The sequence below is a fragment of the Athene noctua genome, chromosome 1 (genome assembly GCF_965140245.1).
Source record: "Athene noctua chromosome 1, bAthNoc1.hap1.1, whole genome shotgun sequence".
Lineage (NCBI taxonomy): Eukaryota > Metazoa > Chordata > Aves > Strigiformes > Strigidae > Athene > Athene noctua.
In genome coordinates, this window is record NC_134037.1 from 72,507,596 (window position 1) to 72,530,247 (window position 22,652).

Sequence of the window (22,652 nt, forward strand, 5' to 3'; positions counted from 1 at the left end):
GATTCATAATAAATATCTGTCCACTTATAAAGCGAAACCTAGAGCAAATTATTTTGCAGAATATCACTGTTAACCAACACACACCTATTTCCAACTACTAAATATGATAAATACAATTAAAAATTATATCATACCTGCAATAATTATAGTTGATTTATAAACGCAAATTTGAAAATAAAGCTTCACAAACTAAACATGAATCCCCAAATTATTTGCCAACATTCAAATACTAAATAAGTAAACGACAGTATGATCAGCTCATATCCTAACATGAACAATTCCTTAATAGAGTTTTCAGTAACTGCTCATTTATAAATATTAATCTAATGTTCTAAATTATTTTACTGGGGATAACTAGCAATATTCTAACTTATTTTTGTATTGTCTTCAGTTTTAATCTGCCTCACATTGAGATACTTCAAGCCTCAGTGCTCTTAGGTCTCACCAAATGATATTTCTTTTCATGGAGCTAGTTGTGTTTAGGTTAAGTTCTGTATATATGGCAAATTGTTAAAGGAAAAAGCTCAACTGTTTAATTTTTCAGAAGGGGATAATAACTTCAACAGCTTGCAGTCTGCCTTTTTATAAGTTAGTATCCCTTTCTGTATTACTGTATGTCTAAAACTGAATCCTGAATGGTTGACATTTTTTATTATGTAAGCATCTTTAGTTAAGGATGTTAAGAGAGCAAAATGATCATTGTGTGTCACTTTCCTACCTTCTGTTTTTTCAATAAACACTTAACATAGTAAATGTTTTATTTAAATGTTTTTAATACATAACATTTTGCTTTTAGTTTATAGAATCAGATTTGAGGCAGAAGTTGGAACATGCCAAAGAAATGTCAGAGACAGCAAAGGAGACACTGAAAGATTTCTGTACTCAGAAAATGCAGTTACAGAAGTTTATTGATCAGATGACAGACTGGTTAACAGAAGTGGAAGAAACACTGTTAAGCTGTGCACGTAACCCGAATCCTGAAGCTCTAAATAAAGTGAAGGTTGGTGCTGAAGAAAATAAATATGCACTATCTTATGCAGTGATCTTTGGGGTTTTTTTATCCGAGTTTTTGCTAAGCATTATACTTAATTTTCATTTCATAAAAAATAGTCTAGAGAGACTATTAGTAAATAATAGCAGTACTTTTTAGGAAGTTCCACTGAAGAACAAAAGTTCTGATTTATTAACTTTTAGAAAATTGTAATGAATAATATGGTCTTTGTTGTGACAAGAACTGGTTTTGTTACACTGAACTCTTCAGTCATTACTCCAGCATGTTTATAAATCCATTGACCCCCTTGCAATATAAATTATGAACTTATAACTCATCACACTAAAAGACCCTGGACTGAACTCAATTTTAACACAAACTTATACGTCAGAAGTCCTTCTCCATTCTCATATATAGCAATTCTTTTGCATACATCCTAGAGCTCTCTTGATTGCATACAATTATGCACATCATAACATGACAAACCACATGGAGATTTTTTCAGCGTGAGTACGTTAATGTTTATACACTAGCCAATTCAAATCTAATTTTCAAACAAATGTTCCTCTCTAATCAGATGAAAACTCCCTTTCATTCGGAAGTCCCACCAAATACCAGTATCATATTGCATCTCACATGTATCTTCAGACTTTGCTGAAAGTAATTATTGCTATTTAATATGCCTTGATTATTTTATTTTTTTTTAATAGCGTAGTAAGCTATCAGAAACAACATTTTTCCCCTTTCTGTGATGGCTCTTTAGTTTCAAGGATTCATCTCACTTGGAAAATTTAGGAAACAATCCAGTACTTCTTCCCTTCATTATGTCTAGGACTTGCAATAGACCATAGGAGAAAAGAGCATGTGGGAGGAGCAGGAATGCTTGAGGAAAAGAGAGGGCTCTTTTGTTTCTTTAAAAATGTCATATTTGTGTTGTAACTTCATTTTCAGGAAACACAAAAAGATATTCAGCTTCAGCAGAGCAGCATTGACTCGACCCGTGAGAACCTCAACAGCCTGTGTCGCAAATACCATTCTGTAGAACTGGAAACTCTTGGTGGCACTGTCACTTCATTAATAAAAAATTATGAAGCTGTGAATCTGCTCTGTTCCAGAACACAGGCCAGCATGCAAGAGTCCTTGGAAAAACATTTCCTTCGTGAGTCTTCAGGCTTGTTAATATGACCTGTTAGCCCACAGCCATGAATCATTCTGGAGTCTGCCAGTTTCCAGTGATGTCACTTGCAATTACAACTTTATTTTTGTATGGAGCCTTTGAAAAAGTTCTGTTACCAAATGTTCATTTTACAAAAACAGAATTCAACTTTAAACACATAATATGCATGAAAGGCAAGCTCAGCTCCACCTTTCTTCACTCTTAGTATACAACTCTTGCATACATACCCTTTGTGTATTTGCCATAAACACATGTATATAGCCAAACGGAGATGTTTATAATGTAAAAGTCCCCATCTGAAGTATTTCCTGAGCTCCCTGGATAGTCAGTATAGTAGGAAATTTTTATTCTCGTATATTAAGATGTTAATCTAGATATTATCGAACATTAAATTGGGACATATCACAGACTGAAAATGCCTGTCTTCTCCCATTGACTATAAAGGGGAGCCTAGTATGACTGTTCAAATTTAGATATTTACAGTGGAAACATCTAACTTTTTGTGAAATGGATCCCATTTCCCAAGGTCACTGAAGGCAATGAGACTCATCCTGTTATTTTACATGCTGTTCCTGAAGGATAAAAAAATTGTGGAAGACAGCTGTATAGTATTCTGGATAATGCTGCTTCTTAAAAAAATATTCTTTTCTCTGTACTTTTTATTAAATAAGATTCTATGCAAGAATTCCAGGAATGGTTTTCTGGTGTGAAGGCTGCAGTAAAAGAATCGTCTGACAGGTCTGGAGACAGCAGCGTCATAGAGGCAAAGCTACACGACTTGCAGGTATAGCAAACAAACTAAAAAAAAATAGTAATTAGCAATTTAACTATATGTATTCAATTATATTTCTAAAATAATTTGTAAATGCTATCGTATTTATTGGTTTTGTTTCCGAAAATGTAATGTAAGAATGGTTCAAGACAGCAATATGTACTGCAGAGGGAATACAACAAAAACTGTTCACGGTTCTGAGAGATCAGAATTTAATTTCTGGAAGATTTATGTGTAACTAAACTGTTCTTGTTTCTCATTTTTAATATTTTTTCATTTTTTTGCCTCCTTTCTCTTCTTTTCCTTTTCCTGTATTTTCTTACACTATTGCTTATTCAATCTTTCAGATTAACACTAATATGTCAAAGTTTATCTGTTTAGATTTTTAATGGGACAGAACACAACTAGCAGACACCTACTGCAAACAGCTCTAATTCCTGAAATGTAAGACATCTTCAGGACATGACTAAACTATCCAGAGAAAGACAGGAATACCTTGGGATCAAATAGGAAAACTGAGCTTTGTGAATTGTAGCCCCACAATAAAATTTTATTTGAACTATCTGCTTAGAATTTTTTCCATAGCTAGACATGGCTCTTGTCTTGTTGGGGAAATCTGACCACTTCTAATAGAAATATTGCTCGTCTTTAGTTACTAAATCTTGCATCTTTAAACTGTATTCTTTCATTACACAGACTGTGATGGACTCTGTTAGCGAGGGACAGAGCAAGTTAGATGCTGCCTGCAAGGAAGGTGAAAGTTTGTATGCTTGCTTACCAAAACCAGTTGTGAGCCATATTCAGGAACAAATAGTGAGGTCTAACCAGAACTTCCAGGAATTCCTCAACCAGTGTCTGAATGATAAGAAGGCTCTGGAAGCTTGCGCCTCACACCTGGGAAAGTGAGTAATACCAGTAGTCACAGATGGACTGAATGAAATTGTTCAGCTGCAGAAGTACTGGGCACAATTTGAAATTATTTCCAGTTACTCTAGTCCTTTTTTCTTTTTTCTTTGGAAATATTTAAGAGAAAATTAAGTTATTTGCTAAAAACAAAGCAACAGGTCCTGCTCCAACGGTATTGATTTGCTTAAAGAATGGAAGATCATGATCATGTATGTGGAAAATCTGTGTAGCTCATACAATCCCAAATCAGCAGTTGGGATCTCAGTAATTTAAATGCAATTTCCTGGAAGGAAAAGGTATGATGAATCTTCAAGTTCTGCCCTGGGGTTTGAAGACAGTACACTTTTTACACAGCACACTTCTGTCCAGTTCCATTCCAGATGGACATGTTTCCTAAGGAGCTAATAAGAAAACACTCTTAAATTATTACTTGGGGCTGGAATTCTGAAATTTCAAATATTTTTAGGTATAACTAAATTCAAATATATTGCTAACTGAAAGCAGTAATGGGTAAGACTGCTAGATGAGATGGTGTGCCTTCATGTAAGGAAAAGGTTTTCAAACTTAGGGCCAGAACTTGTTTTGCTAATTTCTGAGTGCTCAAGGCTCCAGTTATGTTCTGTTGGAGAAATTGAAAGCACAATACTGCAAGTGTCAATACTGAGTAAAAGACCATTTTTACCCATTTTTTAATCTTAGACTAAATCATTATAAGAATTTGGAAAGAATTTTCTTTTGGTCTGCCTTTACTGAATTTAGTAATAAATAAAAGCACTGTCACTTTAAATTTTGGAGGCTTCTTTTCTCACTGTGGTTCCCATGATTTTGTTGAACAGTTTTAGAGAGTTGAATATTTTTAGATTAGTAGTCACTGTGGAACTATGTTTTGTGTACAACTCTTATTCTTGAAGCATGAAATTGATACCTAGCTTTATTTTCCTGGTCTTGTGGATATTGAAAGAACTGAGTTAACTTCTTGCTAACTTTACTCTGCCTGAGAAATAGTTTTAAGGTAGTATTTATCTCTTCTGTAGCTTTGAAGATCAGCAGAAGAAACTTGGCCTGTGGATACGTGACATGGAAGAAAGAATAACCACAGAAGCATTAGGAGAGAGCAAACAGCTTATTCCTGAGAAGAAAAAGGAGGTGCAGAAAGTGGAAAAGTTCCTGGAAGAGTTACTAAATTCAAGGTAATATGAAATACATTTCCTAAAATACTCTCACTTTTTCCCCTGCTAAAGCAACAGTGAAACTAAACTGTTGGGGTAAAGTGTGTTTGTCAAAGATAGAGAAAGGTGTTGCAACATTCTCTGTGAAAAGAGGCTGGATCCAGATAGTTCCAGTTTTAAGGAAACTGGAACTTGAAGCCAACTCAGAAATTACATGTTGATACATTTCTTATTAAGAAAAACTTATCTTACTTTATTAATAAATGGAAAATGAAAAATATAATTAAAAAAATAAATCTAAAAAATAATGCTTGTAAAACTAAATCTTAAAAATATTGCTTGTAAAAGCAATAGTAAAAATGACGCATCATTATACCCATTTAAAAATTCTTTTCTTTCTGTCCTGCAACACTCAGATCCTACCAGGTTAGCACAATATCCTTTCTTGTATAGCGTACTTTATAAAAGAGCTCAAATAACATCCATGCTCACTGCACAGTCCTTCTAGAATTCAGACTTAGCCAACAGATGATGAAGTAATTGCCTTTTTTAGCACACAGTGGTTTTTCAAATTCTTTTTATTATTAGGCTGGAGAAAATATAACAGAAATAGTAGTCAGTTGTTCAAGCCTCACAGGATGCTAGTGAGGATACACCCAGTCACTACCTATCCCCTTGAGATTGATGCAAGACATTTTGGCCTGATGTAAACTCCCTGTAATCACAGTGCATCAGGAAGGGTGATCCAATAGATTGAGGTTAATGGAGGCTGTATAAACTCACAGTTTTAATCCCTTGTACTGAAGCCCAAAATCAGTATCTATTCCTGGACAAATGGCCTGACCTCCTGACCTTGCCATCGTGCCTTCCTACCTGGCAGGTAAAAAAATGTAGCAGTTCATATAGAACTGGAAATTCTGACAGCTGAAAATAAAATTAAATTATCTTTTAATTTAAATGTGCAACACAAAGATTTCAGTGTGATCATTTTGAGCACCCAAATCTGCAAGAAATGGCACTGTACACAAGTAAAGATGCTAATCAATACTCACTGCTTATATTTCCTTTCAGTCTCTCACAGATAATTTTTCTGTTAACTATGAATTCTGTCACTGGTGGAGTAGGTGATTATGTCAGCAACCTTCATAACTTCTGATAGTTGCTATAACAATATTATATGCTTTCTGAAACTGATTTTCAGTCTCATCATTTTCTCTCAGGGAATCTTTTGATAAACTGTCCCAGATGGCACAGACTTTAAATGAAGAAGGCCATGGTGCAGGGAGGGAAGTGCGCCTGGCTTCTCAACATCTCACCAATTATCAAAACATGGTCAAAACTATCAAGGAGAAGCTGCGAACATGTCAGCTTGCACTCCAAGAGCATCTCACTTTGGAAGAGGCATTACAGAGTATGTGGTCATGGGTGAAAGAGGTTCAAGATAAACTGGCATCATCAGAGAGCATTGTTGGTAGCAAAGCCACGCTAGAGAGACGACTGACACAAATTCAGGTAAAGGAGGATACAGCTAGAGACTGCACATCATGATTAACATTGGGTGTGGGCCACATCAGTGGAAAAGGAATATTTTTATATTTTATTCTTTCTGTGGTTATGAAGGAGAGGATTAGAATTTAAGGTGATCTTGACAAATTGGGAGGTGCAGTATGAAAAACAGGGTAAAGACTAATGGAGATAGATACAAGATGTTACATTTAATAAGGAATAACAAACTAGAAAAATGTGTATTCAGATCCAAAAAAGCTTTCTAATGGAGGAGGAACCTTTGAATAATTGACACAGAGAGACTGTGACCAATCTGTTGCAGGAGGTCTTCAGAAACAAGTTAAACAAACATCTGTTGGGAAGGTCATCAGTGTAGATCCTGCCAAGGGCTTTCTTGAGATTTCTTCTAGCTATGTGGTGCTGTCTTTCTGTGGAGTGCTTGACCTACTCATTATCTAATGCAATGTGAGCAACATTTGGGACGACTAATGCAGTGAAATACCTTCATGGCTGTGGGGGATCATTTTATACATAGCAAGGGATGGGCGCTTATAAGAAAAGGTGCCTAGGCATTTATACTGGCCAAGGCTGTCAACAATAAATGAGGTCAAAGATGGTGTCTGCTGTTGAAAGAATAATAGCTGTCACTTCTCAGCAGGTTGCATTTGATATTTGGGTTTATTTTGCCTTACAGGAGATCCTCTTACTCAAAGGAGATGGTGAAGTTAAGCTGAACATGGCCATTGGCAAAGGAGAACAAGCACTTAGAAGCACCAGTGAGGAAGGACAAAAGGTGATACAAACTGAGCTTCAGACGCTAAAGGATGTATGGAATGACATCATCAGCACCTCCATGAACTGGCAGAGGTAAAACTCCCTGGAAAACACAGATCAGACCCTGCCATCTTTGCTTACAAAGAGTGGTACCTTACAGCACATAGGATTCCATTCATTTATTCCTGGTGTGTGAGGGGACAGTTGTATCATCAGAGAGAATTAAAATGCCTGAAAAAAATACATCCTTCTATAAAAAGATGAGTTGACCCTATCAGATTAATCAAATTTCATATGAGATGGTAATTTAAAAATCAATAGAAATCGTAGAAATTCATACAGAGAAAAAGCTAGAAAGGGCTTTCTGAGTTACTGAACCTGTACTTGATCAAGCACAAGAACATCTAACATATTTATCTGCCTTTTCCTTACAGAATACCAAAGTTCCTCAATTCTGTCTTTCGTTATGTTTTTTAAATAAAAAAAATCCCAGTATCAACTCTCAATAATATTTCCTGCAAATTAAGCTGATTTCCTCTTGTCTTAACCTTGTTAGAAATGGCCATTTTTTCTTATTGCCTGTGTGAGAACATTTTATGTAATTGAACTGAAATTATGAAGGCCTCCATCATCTCTGTTCTAGGCAGACTGATGTTTCTCAGTACTAGGACTTTCTGGACCTCTTTCATCCTTGTTTCTTTTTCAGTAGATTACAGACTATCATTAATTTGTCTACATTTTTCTTAAAAGATAATACGTGAAAGTGGGAGGACCTTACTGTGTTTGAGACATTATTAATTCCAAATAGAGTGTCAATACTTTGTATTTCCTTGTACAACACCCTTCTTAATCCACTCCATAATGAGATTTTCCTTTCTTTCCAACAGTATCATATTGTTGAATTTTGTTAACCTCTTTGTTAACTATCTCCAAATCCTTTTCCACAGTACTAAGCCTAGGCAGTTATCCCCAATTTTGTATTTGTATACCTAATTTCTCCTTCCCAAGTAAAGCATTACTTTCACCATCATATTCCATTTTTTAAAAATTTCTTTTAAGAACATCTGACATTTAAGTCCGGTCATCCAACCAGCTACAGCTACTCCCTGGTTGCTTTCATCTGTAGGTTTTACAAGCACTCTCTATTCCATCATCCCAGTCATTACTGGATAGAAATGGGCCCTTGGTGAACTTCTGCATGATTCTTCTTCCTTAGTTGTCTAATGAAAACAAAGTTTTCCATGCATTAGAAAACTCACAGATCTGTATCACAAAGGTCATAGATCTATACTGTAGATAACCTGAGTGCTAGGGTATCTGGTCCTAAATATGAGCTGTCAATGGTGGGAGCCATGTTAAAGATAAATTTTTCAATTGAAAGCTGTGCCAATTTCTTACTTATTGCAAAATTGTAATACAATTACATGTAGAAAATTATAATGGGCTGCCTTTAAGATTTCATTTTCTAATTTCACCCAATTTTTGTCATATTATTTAGATTAAGCTAGACCATTATATTTTGAATGAAATCCTTACCACGCTCATGTCTATCATTAAGTCCAGTGGAATGAGAGTTACATTCCTCAACACAAATCCTAGAGTAATCTGGTGATCTGCTAGGAGGAGCAATATGTAAAAGAAGAAAGTATTTCTTATGAATTGTAAATGGGACTATATATAATCGTTTGTTTTTTTTTTTCCCAAACTTACCAGAATATCTCTTAATTGCCAATAATTTCACAGGCTTCTGTACATTTTATTACTCTCACAAAGAACTCCAGTAATGCTCTGTATTTTACTTTGCTGGACAGACACTGAAATGTGCTTTTCTTTAGTCTGAGAGGGACAGATTGCTCATGTAACCTGTAATAGGGAAGCAGTTTTATCAGGTTATACACAGTAGCCCAAAGAACACAGAAATTCTAAACTAGCTTGGATGTAACTTGACATTGAAAACTAAAGCAAGATGGAGGAAAAAGCATATTCTAAACATATTATACATGGCTACAGACAGTGTAACAAGGTATAAGCAGATTCTTTTTTTCAGTCTTTTCAAAAGTTCTCATCTGAACTGTTTCTTTTAATGTAAGCTGCCTAGAGTCTGTCATTAGCCAGTGGAATGAATATCTGGAAAGGAAAAATCAGCTGGAACAGTGGTTAGAGAAACTGGATCACAAAGTGGAACAGCCTTTAGAACCACAGATTGGTCTGAAGGAGAAGTTTGCTCAGCTGGACCACTTCCAGGCTGTTGTTTCTGAGATAGAGGATCACTCTGGTGATTTACAGCAACTCATTGAAAAAGCTGTGGAACTGTATGAAAAAACAGAGGATGATTCTTTTGGAGAAGCTGCTCAAGAAGAACTAAAAACACAGTTTAATGACATCACAACTGTAGCCAAGGTAAGATAAAGGCAAAGGTCTCCATTTTGAGTAAGTAAACTCTTTAAACATCTGTATATATGGCTAAAATATTTTTTTCACCATTTTTTAATAACAAAAGGATTGACTGTGTTCTTGCCTTTTGTTATGGTTGAGTCTAACAAAAAAGTTGGACACAGTTTACTAAAATTCACTTGAATGAAAAATAGGTATTGGGAATTGAAATTGGTATGGTCATGATTTTTGAAAAGTGAAGAACATATATTTTATTCCTAGTTTCATTTATACAACAATATTTCTGACATTTTTCCAGATTTATTTTCATCTAATTCTTGTACATTCATTTCTAGCACTTTCTCTTCCCTAGACCAGGAAGAATAAAATGCCTCCCTGAGCAGAAAACATATTGTCAGCAAGAGAAGTTCTATTGTCAGAATCATATATGCCCGTATTTTGTGTTGTTTCAAGCCACTGAGCACTGCACATGCTATACAGGTGTTCTGTTTGGTTTCTAAGGAAAGATGCATGAGCTCACTGAGACCTTCTGCCAAGCAGATCAGGACAGTGACACCAACTCTGAGTTATAATCTCCACCTTCTCAGCTAATGGGAAAATTCACATCAGGAATCGGTCACATAGTAACAGGCTAATGTGAGACTGAAATACACAGTGTATAAATTCAGAAATCTGTTGGAATTTCAGGTTTTAATTTATTGAGAATAGTATTGACGGCCTGTAGGTAATGAATCTACAGTCTATATAAAAACAGTACCAGTGGAAGATCTAACAAATTATGTGATAGGAAAAATGTTAAATCTAGGGCATATGAATCTACTTTAGTAAAAGTCTGCATTTTTCTTACTAAACTTGATAAAGGAAAGTCATTATGTGGAATCATGAAGTTTAGTTTTGGATTTGTTTTCTTTTTAATTTTGGGGATATGATATACTATTATTGTCATTGTTTTATTGCTTTAAACACAGACCATAGATATTAGAGCCCTCTCAGATATATCTAGGCCATAATTAACAGCTGTTCACGCACTCTTTTGGTTTTATGATGAACTTTTGCTCCCTTTTTACTGGAAATAGTAAGCTATGAATCTCATTTCTAGAGGATCAGTGTGGTTTCATCCTTGTATAACCACTTCTTTCAGCGGCATTAAATCTGTATCAATATCAAGATTACTGACTCACTCAATACAATGCTTTTAAACTTGTGTGAAAAGAGTATCATAAGTGAGAATGGCAGTATTCTCCTAAAATCAATCTGCATCAATAAATTTAATTTCTTAAGCAAGAAAGACAGCTTTGCAGTCTTTCCCTTGGGAGAGAATAGCACTGACTGCAACTGGTAGAAGCCATTGCCATCAGAAGAGACCAACTGAAGTTGCACTTTGCTGCCACTCTCCCCCTCTACAGGTGTTATATTTTGGTGTTAGCAAGGTAAAGAGAGGTGTGTGGTTGCCTTTCTTGGGGGTCTTTTGTTTCCCTAGGGAGCTATCTGTTTTGTTTAGTCAGGCACATGTGAACATTTTCTTACTGTGTTTTTGCATAAAATGCATTAAGATATAAAAACTTTGAGGATTTACTTTAGGTCATCTTTGTTTAGCTAGTAATCATCTGTTGTCTAGTGGGTCTGAGAAAACGTGATGATTATTTTCAGAGTGAACAGTAGGACTTAATATACTAACTTAATTTTTAAAAGCATTAGTTGAGTTATTCAGAATTAAAAAGAACTGTTCATAAGTAAGTGGTTTAGTTTGAAACCAATTTAAGGACACTTAGATCTAGAGTATCCGCACAGGACTAGAAAGTTGTTTGATTAGCTCAGTTCACTTTTGGTTTGTTTTGATAAACATTCCTGAGTGTTAGCTCACAAAAATATAAGAACAAATCTACTCAGTCAAACCAAAGGCAAATCTAGACCGGTAGACTATTTCACCTCTTCACAGTAAGGTAAATTGGCCCCACTTTAAGCTTACATTAAAAACCTAAGATGAAGACATAAAGCTGTTGTTTGTCTGCATCAGGGAAAGCATCCTCCAGTGCTGCAAGGCAGATGGCTGAGGACAGACACAACTTCTGCTCTGATGATTAAAATGGAACTCAGCACCTCAAGAACTTTTTGCACTTTTGAATGGCAGAACTCCTTTGTGGTCTTCGTATGAAACATCTCTGTGCCTCTGGTTAGGGTTTATAGAGACTTGGTGCTTCTAAATAAGAGCTATGTTTCTGGCAGCACACTGATCCCTGGGATGGCTCACGGGTGATCTGCAAGACCCTCTCCAGCGGGTATTGCGAAAAGCATGCCAGAGTTGCACAGCTGCAGCTTTGACATCTATTAAATGATACATTTTGTGTTAAAAGATGTGTTAAAGTACATTTTTGCATACATTTTCAGAAGGCTTCTTCACCTTTTGCTCCAGCAGAAGATGCCTGTCCAGACCAACCTAAACCAAACCTTGTGCAGTGTCACTCTGTGTTCTGCTGCTATAAAATGTACTCTGTTCAGCATTCAAATGGATGCTACAGCCACCAGCACTCTATACCACTGCATGCTTAAAGCCAGGACAGTATTTAAGCACTTTAATGTTCGAATTTTTTTTTCATCTTAATTATAGGAGAAAATGAGGAAAGTGGAAGATATTGTGAAGGATCATTTGCTATACCTTGATGCTGTGCATGAATTCACAGACTGGCTCCATTCTGCAAAGGAAGAGCTGCACCGCTGGTCAGATTCATCTGGAGATACATCAACCATACAGAAAAAGCTGGCCAAAATCAATGTAAGATAATTTAGCATTCATGGTTTCATCTGCAGTTCAGACCCTATGCTCCAAAATAGACCAGAGCCAAAAAGTTGTGGGATCTTGCTTTGTGTATTTGAAGCAGTGATTACATTTCAGTGAGCTGAAAGCAAGCTTTCTAAGCTATGTTCTGGTTTTGCCTCCCTTCCCATATTAAACTGATGGAGTAAATGTACAATCAGACCTGAGTTAGTCACAGCACACATGGAAACTATTTGGAAGAGCGAAAGCCCAGTGGCACCACAGAAGGATGTGGCTTAGCCGAATACTGCTCTGTCCTCATCCCCAAATACACTTTCTCCATTAGCAGGGTTGTCTGAATCAGAGGCAAGCTTTCTTGGTGTGCATGAAATGGAGGTTCATAAAGCAGTGCAAGGATTGTTTTCCCCAAACATGGTAGAAATGTTCGGGTTGACACCCTGTGTGTATTGTCCTTACCCTGGAATCTATTCCTGGGCGTTTGAGTGCCTAAGCAAGTTACATATTCCTGAATGCAACATTAAAACAGACTGCATGTTTTGCTGTTTACATTCAGATACTCATGCTAGCAACATTTTACTCTGCTCCTAAACATAAGAGAGTGGGCCAGTGAACAGATTGCTAGATGAAGATTCAGGATACCCGAGATCAAATTACAGATTTGTTGTACGCTCTTGGATAGTTTTCAGTCTCCTTTGTGCTCAAACTCCCTGTATATTAAAAACAGGGAAGAGAGGAGATAGTTTCTAGCTTGTAAGACTAACGAGAATAAATAACATTGCTCTGGCACGCAGTATTTGGGATGGTATTTATATTCTCCAGCTTGTTAAACTGAAAACTCCCAAAATTCCTTTGTAGCATGTGTGAGATTGAAATAGGACACTGCAGAAAGAATTCACTTCTGGAGGAAAAAAAAAAAAAAAAAAAGACATGTGCAACCAATTATGGCACATCGCAGATCACGGGTAGACTGTAAAATGCTTTTTCTGAGCAGCACGCCTGTGTTCTTCAAACTGCTATGAGCAGCTACGTGCCAGTGTTTCTTATGTAAATCCTCATAACCAAGTTGTTATTTTCCGCATCTTAACCTAAATAGTATTTTTCAGAATCTAAAGGAAGTTCCTTCTCCCCCGAGCTTAGGAAAGTTTCAGAGCGGCTGTTTGGTCCCTGTGAAGCCCCGCTCGCTCTCTCAACTGCGTGTTATTTCCAGCCGCCCTCCGGCAGCGTTCCGCACCCCGCCTGCCGGCTGCGCCCCGCTGCGCGCTGCACCCCCGACGCCCCCCTTTCCCCTTCCTTCCCTTTTCCTCCCTCCTTCCCTCCTTCCTTGCCCCTTCCCGCCGGCGGCCCTGCGGGTTACCATGGCAATGTCGCCTCGCAGGAGCTGGTGGAGTCCCGCCCGATCGGCGCGGGCCGGCTGGGCCGGGTGGAGGCGCTGGGCCCCGCCGCGGAGCGCGGCACGACGGCCGGCGGGCGGCGGCTGCTGGCGGCCGAGATGCGGGCGCTGCGGTCGGAGTGGCAGCAGTGGGAGGAGAGCGCCGTCCGGAGCCAGGGCAGCCTGCGGGACCTGCTCAGCCAGATGGCCCTCTCGGAGCGGGAGTTCGCGGCGCGGGCGGCGCGGCTGGAGGAGGCCCTGCGGCGGCTCGGGGAGCTGCTGGCCGCCTGGTCGCAGGGCCTGGCCCCCCGCGACAGCCGGCACACCGACAGCGAGATCCTCGAGAGCTGGCGCAAGGAGAAAGTAAGGTCACATCTCTTTTCCTAGCGGCTCCTCGGTTGTAAGTGTTCGGTTACTGTGGGCAGAAAACTTCGGCCAAGCGGGACTACCAAGGAGAAAAGAGCAGAACGTATCTGGGAAAGAGTACTTCTGCAAAACTCCAGCTGGCCACACTTTTTTGGTGGCTGTAAAGGGTGGCAAGTAGTGTTCACTGAAGACGTTTCTCTCCCCGGCCTCTGCTGTACAAGGCTTAGCAAATGCTGCCTGCATTTGATGTCAGAAGGAGGGCTTGCCCTGATGAGAAAGTGAAGGGGCTAGCACACCAGCTCCCAACTTCTCTTCCAACTCGCTCAGTGTTTCAAGCTAGAGCAGCAACACTTGAGCCGAGAAGCATGAAGCATTTCCTAAAAGCCAAGTAGCAGCTGGAGCCATGTCTTACTCATAACTTGTCAGGAGCGTATGCAGCTTGTTCTTACCATTTCTTGAAATGTCCTTCACGTTATGCACGTTGAGATCTTGTCCAATATTTAAAGAAGTTCCACTCGAAACCCATATACTTGCTAATTGCTTTGCTATGGAATGCAGTGGAATTTAGGGAAACAAAGAGGTGGCTTCTGTTCCTGATTATCTTCTAGCAAAAAGTGCCACATGTATGTATCACACACACTATATATATATATATATATATATATATCTTGACCACAATCAAGATACATGTTTGTATTTATCTTACCTCCGCTACTGTGAATCACAAATGTTGAGGAAAGATACAGAGTATTTCCCTTTCAGGGTACTGTTGCAATAAAGCAGTTTCAGGTAAAGGAAGAGAGGTGTATGATGCCAGCTTTCTGACCCCTTGACTGAAGAAATATTCAGAAAAACCCAGAACACCTCTTTGAACTGAGATTATAAATCTCCTCCAGTGTCTGTGCCAAATTATTTCTGTGGCTTCCCCTTTCACAGAATTCCCTGACACAGATTTATGGAACCTGCTTGCTTGAGTGCCAGTACATAACTCTAGGAGTGACAAAGCTGACATTGCATCAGAGCAAATAATGGTACAGATATGCAGTCTTCCATGTTTGTGTTTTTTAAATGGAAAGGAAAACAGGAATTGTCATCAACATACAGCAGCACCTACCAGACATCTTTTATTTTATAAATGGAAAGGTACTAAATTCAAAGGACATTGCTTTTTTTAGTAGCATATATACTAGCTTTTATTAGTAGCATATAATATATACGGACTGTAGTTCTATGTAACAATAGTTTATTTAGATTAGACAGTTGTAAACATTGGCTTATGAGGAAAATGCAGAAGAATCTCAAGACTTACTATGCACAGCCCTACTATGCAATTTTATTTATAGTTAGAGGAAATGTGACAGTAATCCTTCCATTTCTGGACCCTAGGGATAGGTCCTGTTGTGCACGTAAAATAGCACCAAAGCTTTCCATTTCCATTGTCTCCACAGTGATTCTGTTGCCATGTAAGCCAAGGCCACAAATTAAAAATGCGTTTCATAATTATCAGAATTAGCAACATCATTCTGTTACTCTCTTACACTCGGGTTCTGTCCCCTTAGGTATGTGCAGCATAAGAGCAACAACTCTTGCACTTGGAATTCAGCAAATTATTTTGGTAATTGTCAGATTCAAAATTAAATCCAAGTGGCTGCAACAATGCCATCAGTGTTTCTGTAGGGAAAAATGCCATAGCTAAATGTACCCTGTTTTGCAAGTTAGTGTTCTTCTTTGTTAACAGTTTATGCCTAAGGCTGTATGTCATCAGAATAATCTTTTAGTAGTTATTGAGGCTGGTTATTTGAAACTGAAAAATTTAAATGAAAACAGGCAGTTCTAACCCTGTGCTTCTCTTAGGACATGTTTTCTTTACCAAAAAAAAAAAAAAAAAAAAAAAAAAAAGCTGCTCATATTTCACTATGGTGACATCCTGTGTTTAAGTAATGGCCATTGTGTTGTTATTCCTAATGCTTTCAAAAAAGTCATGTGTGTAGTTTAACATAAAGATAAACAAAACAAGTTAGTTTACATTTTTTTTTCTAAGTGTCACTGCTATTACATAATTACTTAATTCAAATGCTACTTTGTATGGCATCAAAACAAACTGGCAGTGTGACTATTTCAAGTATCTCTTCATTATGGTTGAACAGATTTCTGGTGTGTGAGTGACTCAAAGCAGATAAAGTCCATAGTATGAGCATGAATAATATAAATCAGAGGAGTCTTGAAAATCTGCTGTAGCAAAATATTTTTTCATACAAGAACACATGAAAGTTTGTAATACATCTGAAATGTCTCCAGACTTAATTTTACGGGGCTTCCATGTGATCTGTAAATGCAAACATATTTCAGTAATGTTAATATAATCAGGCTGTGATTATGGTCTAAGCCACTGTTATTCATAGCCAACTCATGCTTGTAGTTTTATTTTTCTCACACTGGATTGTTATGGTTTTTCTTCCTGACAGTTCAGGTACTACAAAGCAGCAATCTCTCCCTCTCTTTTATTTTTTAACTTGCTCAGAAATGCATGATAATAGATCTTAAAAAGTTAATTTCATGGTTCTGCAGACTTTTTCAGGAAAAGGGATATGAAGCAAGTGCAAGGTTTCTTGTGGGCAGCAGACGCATGAGCTCAATCTTTGGCTTCTGTCCCTTTGCTGTTCTTACTAAGTCTGTTGATCGGCTTGCTAGACCCTTCCTATTTTTTTTTTAATTTACAAAAAGAGATATCTGTTTATTGCAGAGTTAGTTAATACTTTACAGTAAAAAATCTACTCAGCATTTTTATGTCTGTAATGTAGATTGTGATATTCTGAAAACCTTCTGCATATATCTGCATGTACGTAATTTGTACCTTTCCTGAACATTTAATTTTGTGCTGATAGATTATTACAAACTATTTGCTATCTATATTTTCAATCATCCTTCCTTTATAAATTCAGAAACATGATTTGGAGACTTCATTGTCCCACGTCCATGTCCCTGCTCAAATCTGTCTTTACTTTCATATGATCTTTTTCTTAAATTTATACTGCACATTTCTTCCAGACTGGCACTTAGATTTAGCCGAGCTAATCTATACGTGCCAAACACTCTGGCCTGCCTGTGCTGCAGAACCTCTGCCATGGTGAATGGAACTAGCTAGAAGAATGTCTTTTCTCCCTGGTAGTTTAAGAGGACTGACCGCAGAATTTAGTTTCTAGTGAGACGAGGAGCCAAGTCTGCATTGCTCATTATCCTGGAGTAGCTGGCAGGATTCTGCAGTAGAGATGCTGTCGACATCAACAAGGACTGTTTTTGTTGGAGTGGTTATCACACCTCTTGCAGTGATGTGAGCTAAGCCAACAAAAGCATTTTTTTGTTGGCTTAGCTGTCTCCAAGCCAAGAGCCTTTCCAGTGCAGCAATGACAGGCAGTAACCCATTTACTCTTACAGGATTGTGAGCAGCTGTACTTTTACATTATGAGCCCTCTGTGAAAGAGTTGAAGCTGTTAAAAGCTTTGTGGGAAAATTTTTTTTTGGATATAGCTAAAAATATTTTTTATTGAACATGCTAAACTCAAGCCAACAGGATAATTAGGTATATATAAACATAGATTATTTGCAATTTCCTAATTGTATGTACTTTTATGTGTATACAGCTAACTAGCAATACCATAGGTCTTTTATTAAAATGAAATTTATATCTTAAACTGTTATTTGAGAACATTTTGAGTTAAAGTTGAGACTTCCAGAAATTTGGTCTCTAGAAGCTCATAATTTCACATAAGCTTCTGTAGGTTTAACTGCTAAAATACTCTTGAAAGTGAACATGCATAGATGATAAATGAAGTTGAATTTAAATTCTGATAAATTTTGATTCAAAAGATTTTTGATTTTTTTTAATTTACCAATATTGTTCATTTGTTTTGTTTTAACAGGAAACACTGGATGCTCTGCTAAAGTCTGAACATATGACAGATGAGATCAAAACTCAGTTAAATGATCTCTGTAGATTTTCCAGAGATTTGAGTACTCATTCTTCAAAAGTTTCAGGGTTGATTAAGGAGTATAACAGGTACACATTCATCTTGTTTATAGTTAATCAGTAGGGGAGTAGGGTGGGGGGTGAGCTGTCTTTTAGGGAACCATTAATTAGAATTTTAGCATTAGAAATAGAAGTATACAATGATTAGAATGATTATTTTGGTTTTGGTGTCAGTAGAGATTGTAAACAGTAGCAATTTGTTTGGGGTTTTTTTGGTTTTTTTTTTTTTTTTTTTCCTAAAAACCGGGCTATGCCACAAAACTCAGCTGAAATTAATGTATATCCACACCTGACCTATTACAGGCAGAATCCTTGTAAGAAACTGTGAAGTAGCACTATGGCTTATTTGTCTGAAGGAGGAACAGGCCATACCAGCTATTTAAGGTCTTTTTCTTAATTTTATCCTTCAGTTTACTCTTTGATTAGCTGGTTCCTTGAAACAGGAGAATCCATGTTTGCTTGCTTTGTCTCAGGTCACTCTAGTTGATTTACTTGGGTGTATGACAACCTGCATTTTGGACATGAGATTCTGTTGTCTCTTGCAGGAGGTTATAGCTTTTGGCTTCTGTAGCTGCAGAAGGGTGTGATGACCCAGATTATTCCCTTCTAACATTACAAACTCAACAAAGCCATAGAAATTAGAACTGTAATTGCTGTAGTTCCACGTCCTGTCCCTACAGAGGGAAAGGGGCTTGCAGAAACTCTTCATCCTTAGGTCCACTGAGTCACTCTCTGGAAACACTTATATGCCTGTCATATCTGTGACAGTTATGTCCCAGTTTACATGCTTCATTTTTAAGGAACTGAAAGCTTCTAATGGATTTCCTGGTGCCTCAGTTAAGTGCTTAAATTTGGTAGGAGGAATCCAGGTTAAACTAACCTTACCATTGTATTTCAGAGAACTAAGTAATATCATTGTCATCTAACAGAGTTTTGCCTTTTCTCCCTCCCTCGCTCCCTCCCTCGCTCTCTGCTGCTTCACTGATGTGATAAACCCAGTCTCTGCCTGCAAGCTTCAAAAGGATGTCAGAGCAAAGAGCAGATCTTGCAGCAAAGATTTCGGACGGCTTTCAGGGACTTCCAGCAGTGGCTGGTCAATGCAAAAGTCACCACAGCCAAATGCTTTGATGTGCCTCAAAATATCAGTGAAGCTACAGCAAGTCTGCAGAAAATACAGGTAACTCTGTAGCAGTGAAATATTAGTCTAAAGGAGACCTAATCAGTTTCATGTAAAGCTCAGCCTATTTTTATTATTACTATATAATTACTGTTTCTTGTTAATGTCAATGCTACAGGTGACTTTGCAAGGAAATGAACAGTTATCTTTTTAATTTTTAATCTAATTCGTTTAATTGTTGGGCTACAGTTTGTATGTAGCCATTGTCTCTCATAGTAGTTTTCCTTGTTTGTTTCTTTTTTACAATAGGAAAAAAATATGGTTTTAAAGTAGGAAAGTACTGTAAAATCAGAATGGTATCAGAATTGGTATTTAGTACCTGGAATTATTTCAAAGTTATGTAAATATTTTTTCTTGTATATGTATGTAGAGCCCTTGGACTTTAAATACCTGCTTGCACTGCATACATTTTACCCCTGTTCTTGCACTATATTTTTCACATAAAGCTAAAACAAGCCCCAACAACTCTGTGGAAAGGTGTGCCAATTAGAAGTTTATTTTAATACAGCAAGTGAAATAAATACTTTTATTAATAGAATATATCTATAATTATAACTGAAAATAGCAAAATGAGAATTATATGAGACTGTTGAACCTTCAGTTAGATAGTTTAACAGAAGAAATTCATATTGATTTCTCAGAAAATACCAAAACCCAAATCACTTCCTCCTCCTTTTGTAAATTCATGTTCCCTTGCTTAAATGTTTTACTTAAAAGCATAAACAATACTGTATTAATATATGAAATCTTTGACTACCCCAAAATGAGAATATGTTTGCAGGAAATATCAGGGGAAAAAATCCTAGTATATTTTGACATTAAATATTTTTAGCAAGGGTTGGGTTTGGGTTTTTTTCAACAGTGGTAAGACTTCTTTTCTTTGTCACTGCAGCCCCTTCATAGTATAAGATTTTACTTTGTTCTCCTCCTTCCCAAAAGCTGCTTTAGATGAAATAAACTTTTTTTGACATGCAGTAACTGCTTGGGACTCCTAGAGATGTTTTGGTAACCTGTATAAACTTAAAAATTTATTTTTGTTAAATCTTAATGTTCTGTCTGTTAGCACATTTGACATTAAGTCACAAGGCAGTTGTATCTTTGATTTTAATATAGCCAGAACTTGAACCAAGTATCTCAAAGCTAAGAGACCCTTTGCATTCTTTACTAAGACCTCTAGTCTGACACAGAATCAGAACCTGACCTTGTAATTTTTGTATGAAGCCTGTTATTTCTGACCATGGATATAACCTTAAAGTTATGGATATAAAACTGTTTGTGTATAACATAATCATGATAGTAACAGCTTTAAATATTGGTACTTAAGACTGTTAAATTCCTTGAGTCCCAAATGCTCACAAAGTCTTTTAATAATTGCAAGTTAAAGGAACATTATTGCAGTACGTTGGAATTTAAAAATCTGTCTGTTTCCTTAGATTTCTGTATAATTCTTGCACATACATTTAGCTGTACATTTCTTGCACACGAGCATTGTGCAAGATTTCTGTGAAGAAAAATATTCAAACATGGAAGGTAAATTAAGGGTGCAGAGGGATAATTCATACAGCTTAGACATAGCTCAGGGTCGAAGCATCAGCCCACACCCTTACACGCTTATTGGAAGTCCAGTATGGCTGTCACCTGTGGGCAAGGCTTCACTCCTGTATGTGCCTCAGAGTGGGCCCTGGCTCCTGCTGTTACCTGTGCCAGGATACTGGTTCCCTGAAATGAAACTGTTACCATTTTCTGTACCATGGATATTTAAAGAAGTATAATACCCAACTAAATAACGAGTAATTGTGTCATGAAATGAAAAACATACAGGTCATTATAGAGTCAATATATATATCATTTAGACACATGGCACTTCTGGATTAAGTAGCTGCTGTCCTTAAATCCCATAAATATGAACGAAATAAAAATGGAATGTACTGAAAGCTGAGTTAGCATGTTATTAAGTAGAAACAGTAAACTCATCCCTGTTAAATTTTTTGAGAGCTTGCCATTGACCTTTACTGGGACACAAAGTTCACCAATTAAGTTATTTTATTACTATTTTTAGGAATTCTTATCAGAAAGTGAGACTGGGCAACAAAAATTAAACCTGGTAGCATCCAAAGGAGAATTGCTGTGCTCTGTTTTAGCAAAGGAAAAGGCTAAAGTTATCCAGGACAAATCTGCTACTGCCAAAGAAGATTGGAAAAATTTTATCACCACCCTCCACCAGAAGGAATCTGCATTGGAGGTAATGAACCAGTTACAGCGGGGAAAGATTGGAGCTAGATTTCCTCTTTGCTTTTTGTTTCAAACAGCACAGTTTATATTTTGTATATGGCTGTATGTGATTCTGATGTGACAGAACTAATAAATAGCTGTTTTCAAGAAGTCTTATTCTTCCGCTTACGTTTTACTTTTTTTATATCCTTATGACCTGATTTAACTTTAAGTGGGGTGTTTCATGCAGAAGGGTGTTGTTCAGGGTGACTGAAGGTAGCAAAGACAGCAATTGCTCAAATTTATTAACATGAGTCTCATCAAATGTACTGGATTACTAAACCCCTTTTTTTTTAAGGACTGTTTTAGCACAGATTTCTGACACTGTGGCTGAATGAATAGTCCCAGTACGGTGGGTGAATGTCTCTTATTTGCAAACTGGTCAAATGTAATGATTTATTTGAACAACTTTTTCAGTAAACCCCAGTGCCTTTCTCTGGTCACAACTCACAATTCATCCAGCACAGAAGGTGAAAAATATAGTATCTTTTAAGGTCATAGGTTTTAAGGTCAAAAGGTCTTAGCTGAAATTCCCTGCGTAGAGTAGGAGAATTAGAATTCCTAGGCATTCCTGTTTCAAACCAATGCAGCCTAGCCAGCTGAGAAGAAATTTAAATGCATTTAATACATCATGTAGGAAAGCCTTTCAAAGAAAATTCTCAGGTAACAAGGACTTACCTTCCTTCATCTCAGTGTTGCCATGGAAAGAGGATGTTCTTAGAGGTATTTTTGATTATTTTTGAACCAAGCATTTTTCAGTCTCATAGTCTTAGGGTTTTTTTATTCTGATGTTTAAATGATAAGGCTGTAGCTAAAAAGAAAACTAAATCAATCTGGGGGGAAAAGAAAAATAAATAGGGCACAGGAACTATGCTGTTCAGGTTTTGATTCCATATGAATTATTTTAGATGCTCTTTTTTTTATTCATTCAGAATAAACCTGCAAGAAAAATATGCAGGCACTGAAGGAATGCCTAT

General features: G+C 37.2%; 1 protein-coding gene across 1 annotated transcript in view; it reads left to right on the forward strand.

The window, feature by feature from the left end:
• The window catches only part of SYNE1 (spectrin repeat containing nuclear envelope protein 1), a 322,973-nt gene that overhangs the window by 144,867 nt on the left and 155,454 nt on the right, over positions 1 to 22,652 (forward strand). The window contains exons 47-59 of the mRNA XM_074896543.1: positions 797 to 1,000; positions 1,943 to 2,150; positions 2,840 to 2,952; positions 3,637 to 3,842; positions 4,881 to 5,036; positions 6,236 to 6,527; positions 7,216 to 7,388; positions 9,386 to 9,695; positions 12,298 to 12,462; positions 13,841 to 14,197; positions 18,121 to 18,257; positions 19,227 to 19,404; positions 21,464 to 21,646. Coding sequence (XP_074752644.1) covers positions 797 to 1,000; positions 1,943 to 2,150; positions 2,840 to 2,952; positions 3,637 to 3,842; positions 4,881 to 5,036; positions 6,236 to 6,527; positions 7,216 to 7,388; positions 9,386 to 9,695; positions 12,298 to 12,462; positions 13,841 to 14,197; positions 18,121 to 18,257; positions 19,227 to 19,404; positions 21,464 to 21,646 — 2,682 coding nt within the window. The remainder of the gene's footprint in view (positions 1 to 796; positions 1,001 to 1,942; positions 2,151 to 2,839; positions 2,953 to 3,636; positions 3,843 to 4,880; positions 5,037 to 6,235; positions 6,528 to 7,215; positions 7,389 to 9,385; positions 9,696 to 12,297; positions 12,463 to 13,840; positions 14,198 to 18,120; positions 18,258 to 19,226; positions 19,405 to 21,463; positions 21,647 to 22,652) is intronic.